The sequence below is a fragment of the Protomyctophum bolini genome, assembly GCF_963924005.1.
Source record: "Protomyctophum bolini genome assembly, chromosome: 21".
NCBI lineage: Eukaryota > Metazoa > Chordata > Actinopteri > Myctophiformes > Myctophidae > Protomyctophum > Protomyctophum bolini.
Genome location: NC_137882.1, coordinates 17627964 through 17646346, shown reverse-complemented (window position 1 = coordinate 17646346; position 18383 = coordinate 17627964). Strand labels below are relative to the sequence as shown.

The window sequence follows — 18383 nt, the reverse complement described above, 5'->3', positions numbered from 1 at the left end:
GGTTACAAAAACACACCATGGTAAATGGTAAATGCGTGACTCACTCTTCCAGCACAATAAGTGACAAACACCCCATTTGATTTCCTCTGTTCCACATTTGCATGTCTGTAGTGTTTCATTAGGCTACGTTTGCACAGATGTTGCATTGGTGCTTTGTTTGAAGGAGTGGACTTAACACCATGATAGAGAAAACTACAGGTGTGCTCTATGTAGACTAGAGAACAAACTTAAACCTGACAACTCAGCAAGTTCAGAATCAGCATCTAATCACAGAATGCCTTACCCTTCACACCATTCCCATTTTCAAGTGGAGTGTGAAATGTATATGGTTTCAATTAATTAAGACTTTATTGAAGATTTCTTATAGAGGGTATGCGCATGCATAAAGTGACTAAGTGAGTGGCAAAGTGAGTTTAATGTCGTTTAACGTTGTTTAATGGAATCAGATAGGACTTTTCTCTTAGATGTATGGGCTGTCAAGTCCAGAAATGAGCTTTTTGCCACTCAGTTAGGCGTACGTTCCTGCATAACTTCCGGGTATGATGATGATTCCATGCGCATACCCTCTATTGTGGCCAAAAGGACAGAGCTATATATAACATAATCCTATAAACCTGATTAATTTGGTACGTTTATTTTTGGAGACCTTTCAACAGACTTGAACTGTGTGCATAACTTTACTTCGACCCAGCCAGCAGCACAGTGAAAGATACACAATGAAAGAACCTCAGCCCTAGCCCCCAGCATGCAGAGCACCAGTAATGTAAACACGCTACATCTCACATGCAGCTGGTTTCAGAGACTTTTATGACTACTTTACTGCCTCTGTTAGGCGAAACGTGTTAAAGTTGTTGTTTGTCCTGATGTGTTGACCTCTACTGACCTCTACATGAATTGTGTGTCTAAAGGGAGGATCCTACCCACGTCATTGTCCATTGTCGACAACAGCAAAATAATTTACATAAACCTGTGAAAGGAACCCAAACTAAATTATTTTTAGTCTTATGTGCCTATTTCAGTCAGATAACTCACACATACTGTAGATTGAACAAATATTTATTATGGAATGAGAACACAAGTGTGCATATAATATCTTGGCATTCGGCTCTGCTACATTTTCTCCCTGCTCGGCACAATTATACAGCCATCATTAAACATTAAGAGCAGGGAGCAGAGTCTTGACTGCCACATCAGCGTATGACATGTAGGTCTTGCAAACACTGTATACACCCACGTAATGCAGCGTATTACCCCTTGAGTATATCTGACTGAACTAACTCCGCAAGCTACATATCATAAGTATATTAGACGTAACGAATACAAATCTCAAATCTTGGAAGGGCATCTGAGACAATGGCCCCTGGTAATTCAGTATTGCAATGGGAACACTTGTACTTGTGTGGGTGTTATGGCATTTTATTCACCCTAGCCTAGAGATCAGTTGCTTATTATCTGCTCATTCTCAGCCTGCTATCTTTCTGCAGAGAGTGATCTTTCTGCAAGTCGGCAAAAGGGATTTAAACGTGGATGTTAAACAGGAATTTGGAGAACACATTTTGAGCATTATCTCATAGTAACAAAGAGCCTTTATCTAGCAAAGTAACTTTTATTTGACACATTTTGACTGAAGTAACATTCAGTATCGGTGTAACTGTAAAACATATGACAGGTCATTAAAAGGTCAAGAGGTCAATCACAGCAACTGTAAATCTTAAATCTAGCAAGCTTGTAAAACATATCACAGGTCATTAAAAGGTCAAGAGGTCAATCACAGCAATTGTAAATCTTAAATCTAGCAAGCTTGGAAATGTACAACAACCGCCAACATAGATTACAGACAAGATAAGGAGGGAAAATGTTTAAAGTGTATGGGCTAGTGAGATTATAGGCTGCTTGTTCATATGTGCCCTGACTATAACATCGTGAAGTAATTAAGAATCTGTTCTCAGCCTCTAATATTAGTTAAGTTACTGTACATAGATTCAAGTAGGCCTACTGCATCTACAGTAAACTATTCCAACCACAGATTAATCAAATATACCACTTGCTAAAATGTTTATATATTATCTAGAAACATGGCAATACACTGGAAAGCCATGCCATACAATGTGCCGTATACAATGTGTAGGCAAATTAGAAATTACTATTTACATTTGAGGCAATTAGCACTTGTTTTATTTTACAATGACTTACAACGTATACAATGTTGGAGTAGGTAACTACAGAAGTGTCATGGAACATGGCCGAAGGACAATGCACACTCCTAAGCAACAGGTGTGTAGAAGAATAGGAACATTGAAATGTAAATCGTAAAAAGAGAGATCCTACACACAAGAACTCCGTACAAGACCTTCATCAGGCCTGATTAACGTCTAAACCAAAGAACTTTGTTGATCGCTAACGTGTATTTTTTTGCAAGTTCCTTTTTTGTGTAGGATCTCTCTCCTCTTATGATCCTTTGTCAACCAACAGCAGGGTGAGGGGTCAAGGGCAGTGGTCAAGTGTGTTAACGTTACTAGGATAACAAGTAGACATTAAAACCCAGGGCCACCAAGTAAACATTTGTTAAGGGCCCCCGGCCCCACAATTGGTTTGAAGGTATATTCAGTGATTTCACTTCATTCAAATATCACCTCTTTTTATTGTTTTGTTGTGATAATCCTCTCTACTATAGTGTGCTGACCATATAAGGAGTTCCTCCCTGGCCCCAGTTAAACCCCTGGGGGGGGGGGGGGTTCATTTTTGGCTAGGTGGCCCAGCCTTCATCCAATCAGGATAGAGAGTGGCCTTCCGCCAATCATGATCGAGTGGGGCGGGCCTTGGTGTGTGTGCTGTTGGCCTGTCGCGTGTCCCCCCATGGGCACATCTTGTTACCGGGCGGTCCAAATCACACAAATCACTGAATGCTCCTTTAAACCCAATTTCTTAGATCAGCATATCAGTTACTCATTGGGCAAAAAATGCCATAGCCACAAATGTGCTGACCTCAACACATAAATTTGGGCAAGTTGCTATGGCCACTTTTAGCCCAAGGAGTGTTTTTTTGTGCGAAACTAATGCTTGGAATGGATTCAGCATCATGGGTTCCCCAATTAATTTTCCTCAAGGGCCATATTTTGACTAGGGTAACAGGCTGGGGGCCGAGTGCACGCGCAAGGTTGAGGTCTTGCCCTGAAAATACATTTCCAGGGCAATACCCCATTTGAAAAGGATTCCCGTTTGACATGCATAGGCTACTCAGTAGCCTATTCATGTCAACCGGGAATCGGCTACTGACCCCCATTTAATGCCATTTATATCTGCCCCACCCCCCCAAAAAAAATGTTCCAGGGGCCAGAAGGGGGCGCTCCGCGCCTATTGGGGAACCCTGGCCTACAGCTTAACCTTCTCAATGTTGTGATGTGTAAATAACGCTACCTGAGTTGCTTACAAATCCAGAATCCTGTGCAGTGCAGACAGTTATATTAGCCGGGGCGGATAAATGATAGATTCTTTGTTAATCCATTAGGAAATTATTTTGGAGCCTCATATAAATCTATAGCCTCACCATATTGTCTGTGTGTAGTGTAGTCTTGAACAGTGGTGTGCTATGGATTTTTAAACCAGTGAGCTCTATTTCTGTGTATAAATATGGTCATGTCTCATCCGTCTGCCTGAGCAGAGAAGTGCTCGACCTCTAACCTGCATGTCTGATTGAATACTTCTCCCTTGATATTGTCACTGTAACGCAGAAACCAACTATCTCTGTTTTTTATTTTGTATTTACCATATTACTAATGAATATGTCTCTGGGTGGGTGGGTGACAGTCTGGCATGTATCCTAACATATTTATCTTTTCTTTTTTTTCTTCACCAGAAATGAGACAAACAGTGAAACGTGGTTTGAGAGACGGTCAAGCGGCAAAGATCCACGTCAGCATTCACCAAAACCTCTGTACCTAGAAGCACCATTAAACAGGAGGTGAACCAGGAAGACCATACCTGCAGGCCACAGCTGGTTCTCTGGACATACTGGTAAGTACTGCCGTTTTCCGGAACACAACTTGTTTTGTTGTCCTGATAACCCTGCTTTTTTGATCAACTACGTTGCATGTGTCTTCAAGACACATGATTATGTGAATTCACACGACTGGGATGGTTTACCAGGCTAGACTGGATATTTGCTGCTAGTGCTAACAGACCCATATAAAAAAACAATGGAAAACATGACTCCGATCCAGCAGGTAATAAGTAAGTACGGTAGTGAGGTAAAGTGCAGCTGGTGTCTGAACTCCAGACTATGATGTAAGATGGGCGAGTGTCTATGCATCTGTGTCTACTGTCTAGTCATCACAAAGAAAGTAAATAATTGAAGACCAACCCACAGTAAACTATTTTAATTTTAAACATGCTGGATTAGTAGGAGAGGCTGTGTTTGGACACAGACTCTTTTCTTTTCTGTGGCCTCAAGCAGTTAATTATTGAGTATATCCATCATGAATGGCGATGGCATAACCCCCCCTCCCCCAACATGTGATAAATAATGAATGCAATCTGGGTTGAAATACTGCACTTTAAATTAATTATGAAAGGCTGGAAATGAAACATTCTCACAAAGTTAATTTCCCTTGTACATTTTCTCCTTTAAGATATCCTCCTGAGTTAATATATTATTTCTAATTAGCAAAATAAAGCAAGCAAAATTTATGCTCATTCTTAAGAAACGGATTATCGGAGTAGTTTTTTTGTTATTGGGTAGATTAGGTAGCACAAGCTAACCTTGAACTGTGTTAGTTTTACCTGAACAATTTTCCTGTGACCATCTATGGAGGTGAATGCAGTGAATAGGGGTTCAATAGAAGTTAAACAGAAATATTTGTTCAAATAATTGCTTTTGAACAGGAAAGGAGAGATTTATACATGCTAACGTGGTTATAATGATGTCCTATTGTCTTGAGGGCCATCATCAGCCTATTTTAGTTTAAGAGACATTACGTGATCAACCAATGGATTAGTTTGCAATGCGATGCGAGAGTGTGGTCTAGCCAACACCAACTCGGGACTCCTGAATCGTTGCTCTCCAGACTTTTCTGAATCCTATCTAACATCAGGGTCTTGAGCTGACGCACCGCAGTGCATCTACATAATGTGGTGCACTTCTTGCCTTTCTGGCTTTGCTCCCAATAGTGTCAGTTTGCTGGCATCTAGTTCCGGCCCGGGTGCCTGACGAAGTGTCCTGCCAGCCTCATCAGGGGTAGGCAACCTTAGGCACGGGTGGCAACATGGGCACAGAGGAGGCTGGCACACTGGCTAAGTTAAGAAATGCAGTCAATTAAATTAAGTCTCCTCATATCTATATGCAAATGTGATCCTGCACAGTGGAACTCTGAACCCTGAGGGAGTCTGGGAGATTTGGCTATTGCTCTGAGCTCTGAGAGGAAAGGAATGTTGTTATTTATGGATACCGCTAATCAAAATCTGCTAGCGATGTTTCATTTTGATGTGGCATAATTAAATGTTATGTTAAAATATGGCACACTGACTATCAACAAAATAAAAAACATGGAACTTCATGTCAAAAAGGTTGCCGACCCCTGCTGTAGAGGACCACATTTCTGATGTGGTACGTCCATGTGACACCTATAGTGCCATTCGTAGCATACTTGTGTAGACTCCGTATAGAGCCAATGCCTCAGCACCATACAGCATTAGACTACTGACTCCATTGTAGCTACGAACAGTCTGATTCGTCCGATTTCCATATTCTCCTCATCCCAGGCAAGTGCCCTTAGGACCTTCAGATACTGTTCCGATGAAACAGTCTAAGCCCTGAGATATTTTAAGTCCTCGACTGCCTCGAGCACTGCCCCGTCTGGACGGTGGATTAGTTTAATTGTGGACGTTAAATCACTAAAATATAATAATCTTTTGTTATAGTATAACTCACCTAACATCCTAGCACCCCCCACCCCCCTGTTGCCTATTTTGATAAATATCAACAATGTATATTGTGTACTGGCACGTCTTGACATTTAGATTTGTATTTGCTTTACCACGAAGCTACGAATGTCATGTAGATAGTATAGGTTTGATGTTTACCTCGCTTTAATGCACTAAATGTCTTTCTTTGCACTTATATGACTATTTAGTGTTAATAGTTCTATTAGGGAACAAGTACAATATTCACAGTAATAGTGTGAACGCATATTTTAAATACACAATTACATTTAAAAAAGATAATTACAATAAAAAAATAATGAGATGCATGGAAAAGGAAAGGGAGAAGAGCAGGGGTTCAGTCAGGGGGCAAGGTTTATATGAGGGTTAAGTAGTCTATGAAAGGATTCCATTTGTGGGAAAACGTTTTTCACAGAGAATCTTATATTTTCTAACTTAAGAAAAGACAACACCCCTGAGCCAAATACTGAGTGTAGATAGATGGAGCCATTTTAAAAAGCTAATATGATTTCCCAGAATTGACCTGAGAGGAACTTCTTGAGACCCCAAATGTTGCTATGAATAGGCTGATATAAAATCCTAAAACATTTGACAAGATGGCATAATCACACCACCAAGTCTAGGAAAGAGTGTTAATGACTCGGGTTACATGGAGAAGCATCACATCTTTCATCATATTGGTCTGCAATAGATGGGTAAATGGCGCATTTATATAGAGCCTTCATCCAAGACGCTAGGTAGATTTCAGATGAGAATCATGAGATTCTGAGAAGTCTTTATATTACCTTGAATTGTATGAGTTCTAGCCTGGCACAAGGTGTACCTGATCGTATTCTGTTCATGCACAGCTTCCTCCCACCACAGATCAAGAATCAAGGAGGTTCATTTGTCACACTACTCATACACGGGCACAAGCAGCAAAATACTAGCGGGTCCATCTCCTTATGTCACTCCGGTTAATCCCCTAAGAACAGGAAAGCATCTGTGTCATTTTAGATTTTAGCTATATTTTAACCACTTTACCCACTTTAATCGTGGAAATTGGCGCAAATCTTTGAATATATAATTGTTTTTTAAAGCAAACTTTTTAACTCTTGGTGGAACAAAATATGTTGAGATGCGGCTTGGCAGCCAAATACATATAATGTTGTCGGTCCTTGACATGAAATAGTTTGAGGACCACTGTTATACCAACATGTTTTTCAGAAAACCTAAACCTAAAAATACCTAAACTATGGCATTATGTTGCCTTGCACTGGATTTGACCAAATTCAGGAAATTAAGTATTATTGGATGACGACATCACCACATTGACAGCACCACTTTTGGAAATCACAAGAGAAAGAAAAACAAAAGGTGCATTTCAGGGATGAACCGTCAACCTGGAAAGAATATAATTTACAGAAAGTATATATTTACATGAAAGTATATATATTTTTAATGTAAACAAAAACAGTGTTAGTTAGAATAATATTACAATTCACATAAAAAATATTCGTCTTCCAGTTTACATTCATATCAGTTAGATTACGGCATAGCATACATGCATTTGATCCTGAGTCGCAACTAAAAGCAGTAAAAGCACAATGGCATTGGACACTAAACATCTGTATTAGTTGTCGCTCAAATGAAGTGAAAGCTTTAGCTTTGCTCATTCTAGTGCAGTAATACCGAGTTGGATCTTTCCTTAAACCATTACACCCTCTAGTGGACAATGTCTGCAAAGTAATAAAAAATAAAAAACGAAATGTGCCATGAAGAAATATAACTTAATATTACACATACCTGCATGTGGAAAACACCGTTCGTAACATTACTATATTAACAAATGAACAAATGTAACAATAAAAATATCAATAATGTACCAAACATCAAGGATGAAAAAACAACACATTAAACAACTCTTTCAGTTTTGACAAAATATAGGCTTACTACATGATGGATATCTTTATATAAATGATATAAAGAAAGATATATGCACACATATATATATATATATATATAAATTATATAAAGTTATAATCATGAACAAAGCTTGCAATGAGTATTTGGTTGACCACTTATTCAAGCATAGCACGAGAAGAACCCTTTCCTTTGCAAAGCATGTGTATACTGTAGATACACATTTTTCATTCATTATGTGGTAAATGGGCAGGAGCCTTCATTGCAACCAATTTTAGCTCTGAGGGCTTTATTCCTGGATAGGCTCCGGGACCACATTGTAAACATACATGAAGACTTTCTCACATACAGTCTCAGAAACCACCTGACTGTAACCTCATATAGGCCTGGCCAGACATATATTTATAGACAACAATGCACTCCCAACATCCACCCTGAGCAAATAAGACTAGACCTAACCTTCAATATGCCATTGTTCATAGCTTAAAACATCACATTTAAAAACTTTTGTTTGAAAGTAGTTGAAAGTTAGGGTAGTTAGTTGGGGCTGATTACTATGGCTTATGTGGACTGGACTGCTCTTCCAGAAATGTTTGTAGACAGAGAAATTATCCTAGTTGTTGCTCTCAAAGAACATGAAATCCTGCAGAAAGAAAGAAAGAACATTTGATGAATTCATAAAATGAAGTTGTTCAATGTGTATGTACATACAGTATTATGTAAAGTCATATGTACAATCAGTTGTACCAGTTAACATGTGACTATGCTACGGCATATGTTTTGGTTCAATTCCAAATTCCTTACAAATATAAACACACGGAGGGGGTTGGAAGTATTAAGGGGGCTAATCAACTCCTGAACATAATAAACCGGGTATAGCTTGACATAAGGAACTTACGTCACAGCAAAATAACTGACTATATTATATTATATTATACACTTTATGGGCACATTCCACACTACGTCATACAGAGAACATGGTACCTTGGACACCAGCTTAGCATGTACACTACTGTTTACTAGTGTTTATCAGTGTCAAATGCTATTATCTAATCTTTGTTGAATAAATAACGGTTATTAGCATGTGATAACGAAATTATTGTTATCCAAACACGGGCCAATTACAAATGTCCGGGTGATATGTCTCATTCTGAGGCATATTACATTGTGACATATTGTATGCTACCGTCTGCATATACCATCACTATTTGGTATATTCAACAACAATAATAATAATATAATAATAACAATTGAGTCCCCACTCCTTTGTGGTATTTTTGTCACAGTGCATTTGCACATATGTGAAATGTGGCCTCTGCATTTACCCATGACTCACAAGAGCAGTGCTAGAGTTAATTGATCAGCAGGTTGGTCCCAATTGTGTAACAGGCGTGTGTATAACTGTAGTACCAAGGTATTTTCTAAAAGAAGAAAGTAGCACACCCAGGAAGGCTGGGCTAAATGGTAAATGGTGCATTTATATAGCGCCTTTATCCAAGGCGCTTTACATAGATTGTGCATTACATTCACCCATTAACACACACCGGTGGCGGCGGGAACCATGCAAGGCACCAACCAGCACATCAGGAGCAATTGGGGGTTCAGAGTCTTGCTCAAGGACGACACTAACTCTGGGGGAGCCCGGGTTCGAGCTGGCAACCTTGCGGTTAGCATCCAGCCACTCTACCCCTGAGCCACCGCCGCCCCTACATGCCTATATCGATTTGGTTAACCATCATGTGTGTGTGTATGGTCAATGGCAGTCAACCCAAAGTAGCACTCGATGTACGACCTATAGTGACATAACGACCAAACAGTGGACTTTCTAATGCATTTTTCTCTTTGGCTGAAGTTGATCTTTAACTTCCAAGAATTTATTGCGACCATAGGTCGCAGTTTACTATGAAAACCTGCAAAACCTGTCCGTCAGTCACGCCTCGTGACACGCTCCATATATGGCCAATACAGAATTCATTCCATAATTGATCTGACCTCATCAAACCCTGTACACTCAAGACACGCTCCATATATGGCCAGTACAGAATTCATTCCATATGTTGATCTGACCTCATCAAACCCCTAGATTCTCCATAATATGGAGGCCATGGAGCTGGCCTGTTCTGACATCACAATGATGACTCGACCAGCTCAACAGAATGATTGATCTGCATGTATGGAGCCAGCCAGCAACTCTACATCTGACCTCACGGACTAGATTAATAGTTTAACTTCTGCTTCTTAACTGTGCCGTATTAAGAAGCTCTGTTGGTTCAGCAAGACCTCGCCCTTTAGGGCGTCTTACTGGTTTTATTTAGTCCCCACTCCTCTCTCCTTTGGGGTATTTATTTACTGGACATTTGCACATAAGTGAAATTTGTCCTGCATTTAACCCATCCTAACTATTAGTAGCAGTGGGCAAGTAGCAGTATTTCAGCGCCCGAACGTGGAGCAGTTTCTACGGCTCTAGCAGTGATTCTCAACCCGTTTAATTTCAAGGACCCCCAGTTTGACATGCATATTAGTCTACAGACCCCCATTTAATGCCATTTCTATCTCTGGGACCCCCAATTTATATTGGAAAATCTAAGTAAATTTAACTCTCAGAGTTACAGACCCATAATGGTCCATTTAGTTCCAAACTATAATTTAGCTGGGGACCCCCTGGAACTCCCTCGAGGACTCCTGGGGGTCCCTGGACCCCACTTTGGGGAACCACTGGTCTAGTAGTGTAGCATAATTTAACACTTACAATGAGAAAACAAGCGCCGAGCATTGTAGCCTTCATTTTCACGTCTAAATCCATAGGAAACTGGATACCAAAGTTGTCCGCATCTGTGAATACCTCGCGAAGAAGTCCTGTCCACTGTTTACTGATTTTCCCAATCTTGGTGACCTCATCCAAGGTCATAATCTAAAGGGAGAAAAGCACAGGCGAAGAAATTGTGTGTGTTGCGTTAGCAGGGTTCAATTTGCAGGCCCTGTCTTTATGGATTGTTTTTACAACTCATAAAGACATCTTCAGAGTAGCATAATGAAGTCTCTGGCACACTGCCACACATGCAGCAGCAGTGGTGGAAAGCAATATAAACATTTACTCAAATACTGTCATTTAGTTTTAGGTACTTTTATTTCCATTTTTCAATATGTTACTTGTTGTACTTTTTACTCCACTACAACCATTTGATATTTTAAATTACTAGTTGATTTGCAGATTTATATCAAACCTTTCAAAAAATAAACGCTCTACAGTAGCTCTGGTCCATAGCTCTAATGCGTTGCATTTACGGTAGTTATGTTACTCTCGACTTCCGCTGCTCGCATGAATGCAGACCAGCCTCTCGTCTTTAGCGTAAATAAAAATATTTTTTTGCTACTCACAAAAACAAAGGTGGGTTGTGTCATTAGAAAGCCTACTTTCCTTAGTGGAAGCACTCTGAGCCCCCCACCACACGTATAAACGGTACTTTTTGGCCAGAAAGGGATTTCTTTTCACCGGAGGAAAAATATTCTCTATGAGGCAATTCTCTGGGCAATATCGGTAGAAGGCGCAGTGGAGTAACAAAGTATATTTTTTCCGGTGGAAACAAAATCCCCTTTTGGCCAAAAAGTACCGCTTATACGTGTGGTGGGGGGCTCAGAGTGCTCCCACTAAGGAAAGCTTTCTAATGCCTTTGTTTTGGTGAGTAGCAAAAACGTTATTTTTTTTTGTACAGTTACTTTGAGACTATATTTTGATGCAAATTTGATGCCAATAATACCTACTTTTACTTAAGCCAAAAATAAATAAAATAATCAGAGTACTTCTTCCGCCACTATGCAGTAGCTAGCTAGCTTCATTTCCCCCTCAGTACTGACTTCAAAGCTGTAAGAAGGCAAGAGTTTTCCATGGTAATACCATGCATGGGTAAGTCTAAGGAAGGTACTGTGTCACTGACCCACATCGCCATCACAGCTCAATCCCAGTAAAACCAGCTCAACCACAGAACAATGATCACACTGTACCACCATGCAGTTTCCCCTGCATGGCGGCTTTTTTGTCCACACCATGACCCACTCCGATTGGAAACATCTTAAGAAAAGCTGCCCGAGGGGCAACCCGGCACGCTGCTACCCACGTCGAATTCTGCTCTCACAAATTTATTGGGTTGCTCTGGTGTTTGGATAAACCTTACCTCAAAGTCAACATCTGGCAGGCAGCTAAATCCACAGAAGGGCCCGTGGATCTTCAGAATTGGCTCCCTGTTTTCGTCCTCCACAATGAATTTGGGCGAGAAGGGGTGCCACTGTTGCACCACGTAGCCCACCGTGTTACCGGGAGGGGCCTGCACCTCCAGCTGAGTGACAAAAACAACAGGATGGAGTTATAGTAGGCTACTAATCGTGATCTACTGTCAGTGGGGTCGCTGCAGAGAAATTGTTGCTGTCTGGCAGAAACCTCTTATCTTCGTTTTCCCTGCCTTTATTGATAGTATACCACTACACAGTATGTAGGAAATGGGGAGAGAGAGACGGGGAGTGACATGCATCAAAGGTCATCAGGATTGGACACGCTGTCAGGTTGCAATGGAGCCTAAGGGCCCTATCTCTAACTCGCTTTGTTAATTCATAAATGATCGCCATCATACTACATTGTCACACAAAAGCATCGAAAGTAGCAGATGGAAAGTTTCGACACACGGTGCGATGCTATAGATCTGCTACTTTTGCTGCTTTCGATATTTGAATCCTGAAAACAGTTTTGGACATATGAGGTTTCCACCCAACAGATGAAATACTGTATGCACTTGTTTTTACATTGAGAATATGCTGTGTGTGAAAATGAAAATGAGTATTTATTTGCACAATAAAAAAAGGAAACATAAGCATAATAATAATTAGAAGTAAATGGAGAAAAAAGCTTTTGTGGACGTATTCATGGCCTCTTATCTAAATAAAATATACTGTTTTCGCAGTCAAATAAATGTATTCTAAAAAAAGACAGAGGCCAACTAACCGGGTGCCCACAGGAGATAAATTGTCTTAAAGGTGTATTGGAGGTGCTTCTAGGATCAGTGAGAATGTAGACTTTTAAAACAATTAACTCAAAAGCACACACAAGCCAAACAGCAAAAAAGAAAAAAGATGTGATAATACAGATATGAAGTGAGTAATAATAATACGGTCAGACTGCAGTTCCAATGCTCAGGGCTTGATTTTGGTTGCGGCTTCACTCACCTCCTGTAGGCAGCAAGGGAAACAGCAGGCCATGCACCTGAGGAGTAGGGAAGCAAGTGTTATTCGAGTTAATTGATTATAAATAGCAACCAATAATCGTTAATAATGCTGATGCTTGTTTTCAGTATGCTACTTTTGCAATGTAGTGAAATAAAAGTTGTGAAAATGTGGGGGGTAAGACAAAAAACAACCTAATATTGTGTTTCAAAACAATCGTGAGTTGAGTGAATTGTTACATGCCTAATGTGTAGTAGTCTGTTTGGTGGAGAGCTACCTTAAGGAATTTAATCGATTAATTTGGTCAATCAAAAAAAGAAATCAATTGAATAATAATCGCAGCCCTACTTGAGCGGCCGGGTGACAGTGATGACCTCCTGTCCAAAGTTGTCCAGGACGCGGATGTTGAATGAGCGCAGTGGGCCGCAGCACTGTCGACTCAAACAGTCGTTCTCCTCCACCGCGTAGAAGACATTCTGGCCAACGGAGTTACGCACCTCGTATTTGTTGTTGCTCTCAAAACCTATGAGGGCTGTGTGGATGAACACATACATATCCATGTATAGTTGTTATTATGACAAAGCAAATAAATGATGCTATTAACGTAGGGATGCAACAGTTAGTCGACCTTATCTATTTAATCGATTGTTTAAAAACGTATTTATCCTGCCTACCAATGGTGTTATTGGTAGGCAGAGATAGTGGTCGTTTAATAAACCCAAGACGACATGCGTGAGCTCGGCTATTTCCGCTGAATGTTCACCCCTAGAATGACGCTATAGCCTGGCTCCAGCACCTAAATCGCTAGCCACGTCCATTAAAAAACTTGTTCTGGTCACTCTATGGCAGCCTCGGTTGAAAATCACAAATGTTTACATACCTTCAATGGTCTCCACCTTCTGTTTGACCAGCAGTTGATCCACCTAATTAGATAATTAATACAATACATGTTTTAGCTCTTGTTCAGGAAGCCAATCTCATATATTGATATATGATATAACATCAGATTAAGGTAAGAAAATGGTTAATCCGGAACAAAAATGACATGCGTGCTGAAACATATATATATATATTTTTTTTCAATACACAATACATTTTCATAACAAACAATGATCTTCTCTTCTTTTCTTATTACATTTGTTGGGCAGTTGATCATTTTTAGAGGAAAATTTTGGAACAGCGTGAATTCAGAGATAAGCAGTTATTCATTTCAGGTATACTGCTGAATTGCCTTGCCTTGTTCTTTAGAAATAGAGGTGAGGCACAAGCAAGCAACCCCGCAATGTTTGTTTTCTGGTCTATATATTTTTATTTGACATATAATAATAAACAGTAAGACTCCTAAGGGCTAGAAGCGTGCACACATCCCCCTCGTTGACGGCAGACTGCTGGGCGAGCGCTGGCGCTTTGGCATGGCGGGTCAGATCAACATGGAATTAATTCTGTACTGGCCATACTGTATAAGGAGCATGAGTGTACAGGGTTTGAGGTCAGATCAACATATGGAATGTCAGAACAGGTCAGCTCCATATATGGAGATCTGAGGGACATTCTCTTGGAGCCTGGTCAGAACTCTAGTTTTCGCCGGCTGCCGGGCGCGGCTGCACTAATAACTTTGGGGCAGGCCCGTCTAGAGTTTGAATGGACAGGTATCAGTCAAAAGGGAGACATCAAAGAGGAAGGATGGATGGGGAAGGATCAACATATGGAATATCAGAACAGGTTCTGTCATATATCCATATATGGAGATCTAAGGGTTTGAGGTCAGATGTAGAGTTGCTGGCCAACATTGATGACATCAGGGATCTCCACATATGGGCTTAATTGCGACAGCAGGTCACATTTACTATGACATAAGGGATCTCCATCCCTGATGATGTCACTTGACGTCACGACACCTGGGCACCATATATATGGGCATTCCCATGTATGGGGATATTGAGTGACTAACGGGAAATGTACGCTTTCATTGTAAATGTGACATGCGGTCGCAATAATAGGCTAACCTTAATAATAATGCTTTCATGTGATCAAACTGGTGATCACATAAACTCGTCTTGCTCCCTTTGGGTCGAGGACCAAATGTACATCGATCCTTGTATGTTTTATTGTAAGTGGAATTACCATAATTAAAAGGTTAGAGTAGCCATATAGTATTAGTTACCTGAGTCAGGTATTCCAGTCCAGGTGGACAACCAGGTATTCCAGGATTGGGCACAGCATACATATCCATCTTAGTTGTGAAAGACCTAAAGGCGACATACGTTTAAATGACTTAACAAGAAATGGCGCCATCGTGTGCTGCTTTGTGGAACATACTCACTCATACAGTAAACAAAATCACAGCGGATCAAATGGATACTCGACACACTGCAGACTTAAAGACCACATTCTGTTCTTATTATAGTTTGCATGGGATTGAAGGGGCGATTAATCCGCTACAGAAAATCCTCTTATTTTAGCATAGTTCACCGTAGTTGAGTACCGGTATGTGACACACATACTGAGACATGTAGTCTCGCGTTACCAGACTGTTGCCTCCGCAATTTCCAAATGCTACATTATACAGTCTGGACCATGATAGACAGACATAAAAGGCTTTCTTATCTATCTATGGTCTGGACCAAGGACTGATCTGGACCAATGGAAGAGCTATCATGAGTAAAATATAAAGCGGAAGTGGAGCCTCATCCCCCCCACGTTTCGTCTTTACAGCCTCTTTGTTTACAGTCTCGCAATTTCGCAAATGTATCCTAAAGACTCTTTCAAACTGTCCGACAGCCGACAATCGGCGCAATGTGGAGGTAGCATATGTAGCTTGTTGCTTAGCAGAAAAGAAAATACAAAAAGAAAATGTAAAGATATTTTAAAATATATTTTCGTGAACGGAAATGGCAGCATCCGTACTCACTCAGCTCATAGTGGAATAGTTGTCTGGCTACGTGAGACTAGCTCGTTTGTAATGCGCGTCAAAACATTTGTCATCTGATCTCATCGTAATTCTGTAGAACGATTATTTTCAGTGACTATATTGCAGTTTTGCTGTGACGTTGTTTTCCACCATTTGGTTCAAAACAGGAATACATTTAAAGGGTTTTGGTTGGAACACTGGCCAAGTAAGCCAACAACGACATACTGGGCTGGCCACACTGACTGTGCAAAGCAAAGGAGGCGACCATCTCTTGCCCGTGCCACCGACGGGCTGCTAGCCTATCACACGAGTGACTCAGCATTTAAGTATTAAATACATATTTAGATTCGATTCTTCCACACAACAATGTTCCAAACGAGAGAGAGCCTACTCACCGCGATTTGGCGTTGCCGCGTTGGACATAAAAAATATAACGGCCCACTCCTAGTCAAAGTGCTCTGGAATAAAACTATGATCTCATTGGTCGCCGTCTCTGCGTTTCCTCTTTCTATAAGCCAATAACAAGACGGGATAGAACTGATATAGAATATTTATATTGAATACCGGTAGAATAGAATAGGCTGCTGGATAATTATTTATAGCTATAGGGAGTTCTCAGAGATGACTGAATACATTCTATTTGCTGATAAACATACTAAAGTCCTGTTCAACTTAACTATTTAAAACATACTAAAGTCCTGTTCAACTTAAAATGATGGGCTAGCAACTAAGTAACTATCAAGTCTCTCTCTCTCTCTCTCTCTCTCTCTGTGTGTGTGTGTGTGTGTGTGTGTGTGTGTATATGTCTGCACATCTATAATCCATGCACGTAACTCAAGAACCGTTCGCCCCACCGACTTCAAATTTGACACACGTGCTCCACCACAGGACGTCCAGTGCCCGGTGTCGAGTCGGTCAGACCCACGGTTGTCCAGAACCGCCCCAAATAAGCCTCTGCCCGGGCTCTGGACAGGGCCCCTGTCCAGAGTCCATATGGAGCTCGCCTAGTCTGGCATCATTCTGATGTCTGCATAGACTCCATATTTGGGCATTGACTGATTGATTGATTGAAATATTTATTAACACTTTGCAGAATTACAGTATACATTTCAAGCACAAACTCAATACAAAGACTGTTAACTATGAGTGGACAACCCAATTAAGCATTACACTTGTTTACAAGAGGGTCCACCTTGTTCAATTCATCAGGCATGCCTCACAAAGAACTCCATATATGGGCATAAAAGGGTGGGGCATGCTTTTCCAACTTGCATCGTTCCAAGTAGGCCGCTGTAGAGGCAGGCACTGCTCTAGTATATATAATCATGAACATTAGTGAGGACCAATTATGAAGATAGGTTGAAAAGTGGTGAAGTCGTCCAAAAGTATAGGCAACTCTCATTTTCTACTGATAGGCCTATCAATACCGAAATGTAGAAATTATACTCTGTTACAAGTAAAAGTCTGGAATTCAAAAGTACAAAGGTATTGGTATCGAAATATAGGCTACTTAAAGTACCAAAAGTAAAAAAATACTCATTACGCAGAATGTCCCATTTCACAAGTTTTCTTAGAGCAGAACGCACCCTGACCCTGCAGCGATGGGGAGACAGTCGTTTCCTCTCAAAAGGAACGACCAAAGGCGGGGTGGCCACCGCGAAGGGCCGCTTGTCATGAAAGGGTGCGGGACTGTGACACTCTATGGGGCCGTGATGTGGTGCGATGGGTAAGCTGTGACTTCTGTGTTGAGAGGTGTCCAGCCTCTCAGACAAACGCAGAGGGTTGTCATCACGCAGGTGGTCAGTTGTGCCATACCATGCTGTTCTATTACCTTAAAATGAACCTATAAACATTCACAGATATTAGATAGACAATAGACATCTTGCTTGGAAATCACAGAAGGAAAATGCTGAAACTGTCTTTGCACGTATATACAGTATGTAACATGGGTAACCGGAACGATCTCCCTAAAACACACCGGCCCCTTTTTTCTGATGACCCCAGAGGTTCTTGTTTTCATTTTACTGAGGTTTAGGCGTATATTACTGAGGTGAAGTTTAGGATTACCTGGTGCTGACCACTCCGAGGCCTCTGGATTTGATCCTGGGCGAGCAGTTTTGCGGGTGAGCGTTCTTGTATTTGTGTTTGCAAGGACAGAATGCATAACTTGACAACATGCATAACATGTGCAAAAAGGTTTATAATTTGCTGTATATTGCAGATGGACTGGAGGCTCACATAAAATGTCCTTTGTAAGGACAGTTGCAATATCATCCTCACTTTTCATCGTTATCCTTTCTAAGGAGACCTTGCTTGTTCCTGTTGTTATGTAGGCATAGTGTGGCCCATTTGAACAGAAGCATACAGTGTTTCTAAAATGACATGACATGAAAATGTTTATTCTCCACGGAATTCTTGCCAG

At 40.8% G+C, this 18383-nt stretch overlaps 1 protein-coding gene and 1 long non-coding RNA gene across 2 annotated transcripts in view; one reads left to right on the top strand and one right to left on the bottom strand.

The window, feature by feature from the left end:
- Positions 1 to 18383, top strand: part of LOC308336388 — a 668236-nt gene that overhangs the window by 167911 nt on the left and 481942 nt on the right. The gene's annotated exons all lie outside the window — the stretch shown is intronic.
- On the bottom strand, positions 7405 to 16435 carry LOC308336330 (phospholipid scramblase 2). The gene is made up of 8 exons (XM_080793675.1): positions 16357 to 16435; positions 15215 to 15299; positions 13931 to 13973; positions 13399 to 13582; positions 13054 to 13090; positions 12012 to 12173; positions 10589 to 10750; positions 7405 to 8482 (listed from the first exon to the last, which is right to left on the bottom strand). Exons 2-8 carry the CDS (start codon positions 15281 to 15283, stop codon positions 8453 to 8455), a joined length of 687 nt encoding a protein of 228 aa, XP_080649801.1. The 5' UTR covers positions 15284 to 15299; positions 16357 to 16435; the 3' UTR covers positions 7405 to 8452.

What these genes read in the sequence shown, in the direction of transcription:
- LOC308336330 (XM_080793675.1), bottom strand. Translation starts at nt 15,283, where the DNA reads ATGGATATGTATGCTGTGCCCAATCCTGGAATACCTGGTTGTCCACCT. An exon ending in ACTGTCACCCGGCCGCTCAA is followed by an intron (nt 13,091 to 13,398) that starts GTAGGGCTGCGA and finishes CCTACTCCTCAG; the next exon opens with GTGCATGGCCTGCTGTTTCC. An exon ending in TCCCTTGCTGCCTACAGGAG is followed by an intron (nt 12,174 to 13,053) that starts GTGAGTGAAGCC and finishes TTTGTCACTCAG; the next exon opens with CTGGAGGTGCAGGCCCCTCC.